Source organism: Salvia miltiorrhiza, chromosome 3 (assembly GCF_028751815.1).
Source record: "Salvia miltiorrhiza cultivar Shanhuang (shh) chromosome 3, IMPLAD_Smil_shh, whole genome shotgun sequence".
NCBI lineage: Eukaryota > Viridiplantae > Streptophyta > Magnoliopsida > Lamiales > Lamiaceae > Salvia > Salvia miltiorrhiza.
Genome location: NC_080389.1, coordinates 16,969,400 through 16,979,456, shown reverse-complemented (window position 1 = coordinate 16,979,456; position 10,057 = coordinate 16,969,400). Strand labels below are relative to the sequence as shown.

General features: G+C 35.1%; 1 protein-coding gene across 2 annotated transcripts; it reads left to right on the top strand.

The window, feature by feature from the left end:
- Window positions 1-6,273, top strand: LOC131017904 (uncharacterized). Of its 2 annotated transcripts, XM_057946643.1 has the most exons (17): window positions 1-152; window positions 258-406; window positions 1,076-1,126; window positions 1,210-1,385; window positions 1,797-1,874; window positions 2,003-2,114; window positions 2,743-2,827; window positions 3,147-3,198; window positions 3,306-3,367; window positions 3,440-3,552; window positions 3,639-3,751; window positions 4,010-4,078; window positions 4,210-4,267; window positions 4,416-4,489; window positions 5,139-5,187; window positions 5,316-5,395; window positions 6,067-6,273. In XM_057946643.1, the coding sequence occupies exons 2-17, from the start codon at window positions 283-285 to the stop codon at window positions 6,127-6,129; spliced, it is 1,359 nt and encodes a 452-aa protein (XP_057802626.1). In that variant the 5' UTR covers window positions 1-152; window positions 258-282; the 3' UTR covers window positions 6,130-6,273. The 2 variants fall into 2 exon arrangements, with proteins under 2 accessions (XP_057802626.1, XP_057802625.1); XM_057946642.1 differs by having other exon boundaries at window positions 24-406.
- Window positions 6,274-10,057: the final 3,784 nt, after the last annotated feature.

Below are 10,057 nucleotides of genomic sequence, written 5' to 3'. Positions count from 1 at the left end.
ATCTCCAACTGAATAAATTTAATTCGATTCATTTTTTCCCGCCAAATCCCCACCCCTAGGTCTTTATTTTTCCCGCCATTTCTCAATTCCTCATTGGCTTTTGCTGCCTGCACCGTCTTCCTACAACACTCCGATCGTTCAATTCTAGTATCGTATCCTGCAATTCTCCAGAATTCACGATTGTTTTGGGCTTAGGGTTTTCAGCAGGTTTTTTCACTCCGATTATCCCCCTTTTACCTTAACTCCAGTAATTCTAGGTAGGAAACGCTGAATTGTTCGGAAATGGTCAGAGAAGAAGTTGAGAATACGCGTACAGACATGGTAATCGACGGGGTGGAAAGAGCGCACAGGCCAAACAATGAAATTCCTGATGGATTCAACTATAACTATCTCAAGATTTACTACGGTGACACCTTTTGTTTGTTTTGTTTTGTCTTCTCTAAATTCAAATTTCCCAAATTCGATTCATCTTTAACCTTAATGCTTGGTGATTTTATATTTTCCAATATTTTGAGTGTTGGTTTTACGATCTTAATTGTTGCCCTTGGGGGGCTGGAGCTTGGGAATAATTGCTTATCTTGCTGATTTTCGCTGTTGAATATGTGGGAATAAAATGTGGTCGATCACTGTATGAGAATCATGTTGATGTTTTAGTTGTGGATTGTGCTATACTCAATTATGCTTGTGGCAGCATATAGTTTCAGCTTGAAAGTAGGAACGGAAGCAAAATTAAATAGTTCTCCACCCACTTTGATCGTAGAACCAACTAAGGATACATATATTGGCAGATTTGGTTAATTCCTCTGTCAATTACTTTACTATTGGTGTTTGCACAATTATTCTTTGGAAGACAAACTGAGAAGATATTTGTGCTCTTCAGACTTCTTGTTGTGGTTCTGGAAAAATGTAAAAAGTTTCTCAAAAATTTAGGCTAGAAGTGCACGAAATGAATGAGAATCATAACCATGTAAAAAATTTATTATCTGGTTTGCAGAATCATAATTTTATGCTGACTAAGAGTGCTATTTTTCTCTACATTGTGAAGTTACTCTTTTCTTTGATCTCATCTTTGCAGGGAAGTTTTTTCCGTATGCTGATATGCACAAATGGATGTCATATGGAAATGGTAATCCTTATTTTCTTATGCGGCTCCTGCTCTAGTTGTCATTCTTTTGGCTGACTTATCTAACTATATGTTTTACTTTCTAGATGGAAAACATCCAGGCTGTGATCACTCTTACTTTGGGAGAAGAGAGTTTTCATTCACCTTAGAAAATGATATATACTTGCGGTTTCAGTCTTTCAACAATGTAGCCGATCTTGAAAAGGCCATTAAGGAAAAATGCCCTTTCAAAATTGATATTGGTCCTGTTTACAGTGTGGATGTAAGTATAACTTAGCTTATACTGCATAGAGACCACTTATTACTCCCTCCGTCCCATGAAGCATGACACACTTCTTTTCGGCACGAGAATTAAGAAATTAGTATTTTGTGTGTTACGTGTGGTAGGTGAAAAGGTGAAAATGTGAATAAAGGGTAAATTTTTTGTCATTTTAAGAAACGCGTCATGCTTCGTGGGACAGACCAAAAAGGAAACTGTGTCATGCTTCGTGGGACGGAGGGAGTATAATCTTGCTACAATGCCTAGTTTCTGTCAATTTTGTTCACTGATACAAATATTTACTATTAATAGAAAATGCTACGCATATAGGATCAGTATTCCTACATGAATACATTTTCAATTGCCTTGAAATATTATAGTAAACCATCCATTTTTTCACCATTGGATTTGCAGCCTGCAAAAAGACATGCTTATGCGCAGTCTGGTGATAATGTTTTCAGCCCAGTGGAGAGGGAACTCATATTTGATATAGTACGTAGTTATTCTCTCTCTAGCTTTTGTATTTTGATTGTGGTGGAATTTCAGATACAGGTGAAGTAAATGAGTCCCATACTCCCATAGGAAGCCCAAATTATGAACCCATTACCTTACAACTGCAGGACATATCGGATTACGATGATGTCAGATTTTGCTGCTCAGGAGCTGATGTTTGTTCAGCATGCTGGCCATTGATGACAGTGGCCATTAAAATAATTGATTCTGCACTTAGAGGTAGGAAATGATGTACATGATATACAAAATTGTCTTAGTATGAAATTTATGATTGTGACATAAACCAAATTACAAAAGCACTGTAATAAAATACCAGAAGCATCAGACTACTCAATCCTTTTAGGCATTTGCTTTAGCTGTTCAGTGTATCACAAATCCAAATAAAATAGAATATGGGCATTTTACTAATGAATTGGTATCTCTAGCTGTTCAAAAGTATCATGCATTCTGCTATTTAGTTGGTATCTTTAGCAAATTCAATTTACAAATAATGCAAATAAAATTAGTAACAGGAAACCTGGTATGTTGTTTGCAACTGAACACTGGTGTAAGCTTGCCTAGTTGAAATAATTTCATTTTCAAATATCTTGCTTTATTGATTTACAATTGAATTTCTGGCGTACTTGCCCACTCTTTTGTACACTCACAAGTCACAAATATAGGTTTCTTCTATCTTTCACTAAAGAACTTCTTTGCCAAGACAATACTCTCCCACTCTGTTATTCTGACTCTCTCTCTGTTTTTATATAAGTTTTGGTCTTTCAATGCTCTAGTTAACTTGTTTGTTGACTCGATGACTCTTTTTGGCATGCTGTTGGCCATATTGACTTATATGCCTCTTATGCAGAGGACTTTGGATTCAACCACATTTTATGGGTGTATAGTGGTCGTCGTGGTGTGCATTGCTGGGTTTGTGATGGAAAAGCAAGAAGGTAATGGTGCTTTAGTTCAGATATACTCCCTCCGTCTCACAAAAACATGAACAAAGAGAAATGCACGAGTTTTAAGAAATGTTAGTTGAGAGTTAAAGTAAATGAAAAATGGGTCCCACTTTAAAAGGTGTTGTGAGAGTAATGAATTAATTAAGGAAAAGTAGTGGTGGGCCATGATGTACTAAAATGGAAAGGTTCATGTTTTTGTGAGACACCCCAAAATGGAAAAACGTTCATGTTTTTGTGAGACGGAGGGAGTAATTACTTTTGACATTTTCTTGACTCTAGTATATACTGAATTGTAATTATCATTGGCAAGGTTGAACAATGAACAAAGGGCGGCCATAGCTGAATATTTACACGTCCACAAGGTTTAATCTTATTCTTGTTGAATAAATTGAATCTATTTGAATATATCTCGAGCACTATTATGGTTCTAAAATCCTTTTGTTTTTTTGTATGTCGTGTTTTGCTCCAGGGAAATGAAAACAGCCTTAAAAAGGTTACTCTAGTTGGGCAGACGTTTCATCCTTTCCTAGGGTAAGCAAATTGTATGATTGATGTATCTCTCTAGTTCTTCATTCACTAAATTACAATTTTTCCATCCAACAGGAGATCTGCTGAAGTTGTGAAAGAATTTTTCGAGGAAAAGTATGTTTTGAGTCAAAATTTATTTTCAGATGAAGATAGATATGAAAAGATACTGGAAATGATTCCAGATGAATGTAAGCTAGTGTGCTTTGTAATTTCTATTTCTTCTTTGTAGCGAAAGAAATAGTAATTTATATCCTTCCCCACTCTTAATCCGCAGCCATTACTTCTGAGCTTCGGGGGAAGTGGCAGGATAGGAAACGCTCACGTGAGGATATCAATGTTGTTCGATGGGGTCAACTTAAACATCTTTTGCAATCAGGGAAGCAGAAGGTATGAATCCTGGTATTGATATTACATTATAGGCCTTTACTAGGGGATAAGGAAGAAACACAGAAAAATTCGACATAATCTTTTTCTAGAACCATGTAATATTTGTGCTTTGTTTACATGTAATTGATGTTCTGGTAGTTTCCTCATTCAGCACAGATAAAATATTAAAAATCAAATAGATTTTCTATTTGATACATTTGACCGGTATTATTAGCTGTATCCTCTCTAATTCCTAAGTGATTCTTCACTGTATTTTAGATGCTGGGTATCCGCAGGTGTGTTGAAGAAATTATGTTCACCTTCACCTATCCAAGACTTGATTTGGAGGTTTGCCATGCTCTTTTTTCAGTCGTATTTTGGTTTAGGGCAGATCATATGTTTAGTTCTAAGTTAGATGTATACAGCAATGCTCATTATGTCTGTGGATTGGTGCATGAAGTTTGTTGTTTCCATCTCAGGTCTCAAAACACATGAACCACTTGCTGAAGGCACCTTTCTGCATACACCCGAAAACAGGTTTGTTTAACATGCCTCCTTGTATCTTCAATATTTGCTGCCCAGGATGATCATATAATACTTGGCAATAATGTCTTGGTGAATTTCTTACTTTCAAGTTCATCAACATATTATTAATTTATAATCCAGTTTCTCATTATCTTTTCAGGCCGTGTTTGTGTTCCCTTTGATCCTAAACACTGTGAAGATTTTGATCCTTCTTCTGTGCCATCTCTTTCCACGGTGAGTAGTCACAAGTTAAAATTTATACAAACTGAAAAATACTTAGATTACACGCCTAGAAAATGTATAAAACATTTATGATCATTATTGGTAATGTTGTCTGGTAATACACTTTTCTGGAACTGAATACTTCCACTCAAGATAATTTTCTTTACTAGATAATACTGTTGATCACACTACTGGGATGAATATTGTTGTGATATTTTTTGCTCAATACGTTGCTCCCAGCAGAGGCATAAAAACTAGTTTAGTTAGAACTGTAACACAACTACAAAATAACACATAGTATTGGCTTTCAGATGGCCAATAAGTCCATTGGCCTGCCATGTTCCTTGCCATTTACCCGCTGTTTGATCTTGTCACTGAACCCCTGGATGGTGAATTCTGCTGTAATTTATTTTAAGAAAACAAATTTGCGCTTCTTGTCCATGACTTATATTGCACGATAGCATGATATGTGTTCTTTTAGGCTTATAGTGTGTTTTCTTGAGTTAAATTGCCATTTCCTCCTGTTCAGTCCTTAACAGAGGGACCTGATCTTTGATGCTTTTTCCTGATCTCTACTGACTTAAAATGATTGTGGAAGATATGATTCATCATGGTGCAGTGTTGATGACTGAATCCAATTTTTTCTTTGGTGAACATGCAGCTTCTGGAAGAACTTAACATGGGGGCTCTAGGAAGTGGGGGTGTGGAAGGTATGTAGTAATAATCTTTCAAAGTTCAAAATATCAATATTACCTCTCTCTCTCTCTCTCTCTCTCATGTTCATAATTGTGCCCACAATGTGACCTTTTGCCATTTTGGTGAAACCTTTTGTTGGCAGAATTGGAAAATACTTCACTTGGCAAATCAATCAGATATTTTAGGTCTTCTTTTTTGCATCCTCTGCTAAAATCCTGCAAGGTATATTCCTAAGCCGAAATCTTGTCTTTATCGAGATATGACTTAATCTAGTGGGAAAAAAGCAAAAAGAATAAAAGCAAATTGTACCCCTATAGTTTTCCTTTTATACAAATAGAATTTGCCCTCAATTTGTAAAGATGTACTCTCCCCGTCTACGAAAATTATAGTGTTTTCATTTAGGTACACATATACCTTTCAACTTCATTGACACTCATTATTTACAAAAAATCCATTTCACAAAGCATTTATTAATTATTTAACAAATTAATTTTGGTGTCAACATTTCCAACTATTTTGATAGACTTAGAAGAGAGTACATATATCTTTTTCCATCATACACTTCCCATTCCTTGAACTTTATTCCTTTGAAAAGTAGGGACAGAAAGCAAAATTGAAAAGTTAATTAAAAAAAAAGTACAAGAGACCAAAATAGGAGAAATATACCGAGTGCAAAATGTGCATTCTGTTTATTCTATTGCTCATGTACATCCATTTCCACTTGTTTTCTTATACGGTTGTCGAGATATTTACAACTTGATGTAATGGTAGTTCCCAGATATGGTTTCTTGACAGATTATATTTATATCTTTGACTATTGTCAAAAATATGTGGTGTGTAATTATTTATTTTTAACAATACAAATAACAAATATTTTGTGTTGAAAAATGCAGGAGGATATCGAAAATGCTTATGCTGCTAAAGTTCAGCAGTCAAACAATTCGTTAAGCTGGTAGAGAGACTATGAATTCCTGTTTGACAAATCACAAACACTAACACTGTTGCTTGATGTAAATGCTCTTTGTTTATTTAATGTGGGAAGAGCTACTTTCGTGTCTTACATTTATTCCATCAATCAATGGCTTATTTTTATAGCTGAACTGAATGCTAAACAGCCACAATCTACCCACAATTTAACAATTTACTTAAAGTAGAAAATAATTTAATTTATTTAACTTATTTTTTTAAAATAAAAGTAAGATTTAGTTATTTTATCATATTATCTACATTATAGTTATTTTTTTTGCAATTTTTTGGTAACTTTTTTATTTTTATTAAAAAATAAAGGGGTAATTGCCTGTAAATTCCTAATGTTTATACGGAATTGGTTTTTGCACCTTTTTTTATTTTTCTTCTTTTAAATACCTAACCTTTAGTTTTTGTCTCAAATTTGTCCGGTGATCGGTTTTTTTTTACGCCGGCACTGGAAATGCCACTGTGGCAGCCGGAATTGATGAGGTGGCAGCCAGAATTGACACCTAAACATAATTTTTACATGTGGCAAAAAAATAAAATAGAAAAATTTCCAAATCATCATCTTCACCCTTATCCCTCTTCCCCCAACTCACAGCCGCCTCCCCTGCCAGCACCACCGGCGCCGTCCCTTCGCCGCCCCCTTCCCTCCCCCAACCCGCCGCCGCCACCACCACCACCACCGGCGTCTGCATCATCGAAAAGTAATCCCGTCCCTTCAATGGAAAATTCATCTCTCAAGCCCGTCCCCCTGCTAACCTCATCGCCTCCTCCACCGCGCAGAGTAATTCGCCACCGCCTCGGACTGAACCGGCTTGCCTGCTCGCAAGCGTGAACAACGAACCACCACCACCACCAAATTTCGTCAGCCCTTCCCACCACCACCACCAAATTCTGTCATCAAATTCGCAGCAAACATCTGAGAAACCGTGCAATTTTGCAATTTTGGATCCGTGAAATTGAATCGCTGATTATATTCTAGATCCGTGAAATTGATCGATCCATCTCACCCGTAGCGCCTCCATCTGTAGTAGAGAAGTCGGGAGATGGGGCAGCGTTGGGCTGCAGCGGAGGGTGGGGAAAGGGGAGGGAGCGGCGGTGGGTGGGGGAGGTTCTTGATCTGGAGCTTGGTGAGGTGAAGGACGGCGGCGGGTGGAGCTTGATCGAGATCTGGAGCTTCTTCCGTTGCTCCAGGCGGTAGAACGTTGCTGGTGGTGGCTGCGGGTGGCGGCGCCGGCGGTGGTGGAGGTGGCAGGGGGCGGCGCCGGGTGGGGAGAGGGAAATAACGATTGGGGGGGAAGGGGGTTGATTTTCCTTTTTTGTTTTCTTTTTTTTTTTAATTTTTATTTCCACATGTATTTTTTATTTCATTTTTTTTAGATTTTTTTGCCACATGTCAAAAATGAGCCAAGTGGAGAATTCCGGCTGCCACCTCGTCGATTCCGACTGCCACAGTGGCATTTCCGGCGCCGGCGTAAGAAAAAATCGGTTGCCGGACAAATTTGAGACAAAAACTAAAGGTTAGGTATTTAAAAGAAGAAAAATAAAAAAAGGTGCAAAAACCAATTCCGTGTAAACGTTAGGGATTTACAGGCAATTACCCCAAAAATAAATTAAAAATAAAAAATGCAAAAAAAATTAAAAAAAAATAAGTACAATGTAGAGAATATAATAAAATAACTAAATCCTATTTTTATTTAAAAAAATAAATTAAATAAATCAAGATTATCTTTATTATATTAGTGTGGGTGGCTACAATGTGGCTGCATAGATTTATTGTTTTTGATTTTATACAACATTAAACTCAACGTGTTTTACCACCAATAATGTATTTTCAACTCCATTTTCCAACTAATTTGTGCAATAATTTTCTAAAGTTGTCCCTTTCTATAATAAATAGTGATTGATTTCTCATTGTAAATACTCTTTTGTGTTCCACAAAATTAGTCTCTTTTCAATTTTCACATAGTTTAAGAAAGGAGTTATTGCTAGAAAATACTGTCAATTTTCTAATTTATATTATGACCCATTTTTTTTGTCAAATAGTATATGAATTTAAGATTGATTTTGAATCATTCCTGGATAATTTTGCTCAAATCCAATCCCAATAATTCACTAATTAGAATAATTCTCTAATTAGGGGGTTTAAGTAAAGCTACAGACCAATTATAGGGTAGTATAAAGTGTTTTGCCCAAATCCAATATAATAGTCCCACGACTTGCTATTTCTCACTGCGACATCAGATTGGATGTAGGTGAAATTTTTCGCTGTGGGACGATTCAGAATAAATCTTAAACTCATGTATTTTCTAAAAAAATAAAATAAAGGTCATTATATAAACAAGAAAATTGTCAAACTTTAGGTATTTTCCGGCAATAACCCCTTTAAGAAAACATGTTTAACTGTAGTATAATTTATATACAATTATCTTATTTTGCTCTTATTTACTTTTTCACGTACTTTATTCACAATCATTAAATAAGATTGTTTCAGCAAACTAATAATTTAATACAATTCTAATTAATAAATTAAACCATATTTTTGACACATTTTAAAAAAGAATATAGAACTAATTTCATAGTATAGAGTGATTACACAATTTTGTGAACTAGAGATAAAAGTATCATTCCCAATTTCTTGTAAGACATTAAATTTAACATCATGTAAGCCCATTATGGCATTTAACAAAATGATAAAAATAAAAAATGGCATATACATAAAAATAATAAAATAAAACAAAATTACTAGCTAGACATGCAAAAGGTCCATGGTCTGATGTTACAGAAATTTGCCATATTTGTACAGTCTGTCTTTCACGCGTTGGAGCCTATATTCCCGGGACCAAGTCAAATCAAAGACTTTACTTGAAGAAATTAGTAATTTTTTTTAATGAAATGAAATTTTTATTTAAAATAGACTATTGGTTAAAGATAAACTCAAAAAGACAATAAAAATCCCATCATGCAAGAGATAAGAGAAAATTGCGGAACCTATTAATGTAACTCAACTATCCCTATTTGTCTTTTCTTAGAAAATTAACCAATCTCACTTGCCACAAAAGTAGGCTTCAATTTAAACCAATCAAAAATGTAAAAACCACCCTACACCCATCTCCAACCAATCCCCTTTAACACACAATTCTTCTCCACTCATTTTTCCTCAATTATTATAATATTACCCCAGCCTTTTCCTTTTGCCCTTTTCCTTTTTTATTAAAAGTTGTTAGATAGATAACTCAAGTTGCCCCAAACTTTCCTTCAGATAGAATGATCTTACTTGGGATGGATCCACGAGAATTGTAATTCAGAATTGTAATTCAGTACTATTTCTTTACTTTATTAAGGTAAGAAATTACAGTGTTAATTTTAATAAATTATCCTTAAATGAATATTATGCTATATATTCTATTGTTTAGTTTATGATAGCATTTTTTTTTAAAAAAAATTATGTATTTATTTTGATTATAATTTCTCAAAACTTATTATTAATGCTATTGATTTTATAAATTACGTAAAAATGAAAACTTAATTTGTACATTTTTCCTATGATTTCAAATAAATGAATAAAATAACAAAACGAGCTTTAATTTTTATGTAATTTATAAAATTAATAATTATTTTTTTATGTATTAAAATTAAGGGTTAATTGCTTGTAAATTCACGAACTTTAGCGAAAATTCATTTTCAACACGTTCTTTCAAAATTTCAATTTAATACACCAACTTTAACCCGTTGTTCAATGTAAACAACGATCAAATCTCCGGCGAATTAGAAACACACGAGGCTATGACGTGACTTCTAGTTTCGGAGTCCAGATGTGGTGCGCCTCTCGCTTCATACACAAGCCACAGAGCACCCAAATCCTCCGCTACTTCCGCTAGGCCGCCGCGCCGGATGAGGGTTTTCAGGGAG

What these genes read in the sequence shown, in the direction of transcription:
- LOC131017904 (XM_057946643.1), top strand. Translation starts at nt 283, where the DNA reads ATGGTCAGAGAAGAAGTTGAGAATACGCGTACAGACATGGTAATCGAC. An exon ending in TGTGATGGAAAAGCAAGAAG is followed by an intron (nt 2,828 to 3,146) that starts GTAATGGTGCTT and finishes ATCATTGGCAAG; the next exon opens with GTTGAACAATGAACAAAGGG. An exon ending in TGCAATCAGGGAAGCAGAAG is followed by an intron (nt 3,752 to 4,009) that starts GTATGAATCCTG and finishes ACTGTATTTTAG; the next exon opens with ATGCTGGGTATCCGCAGGTG.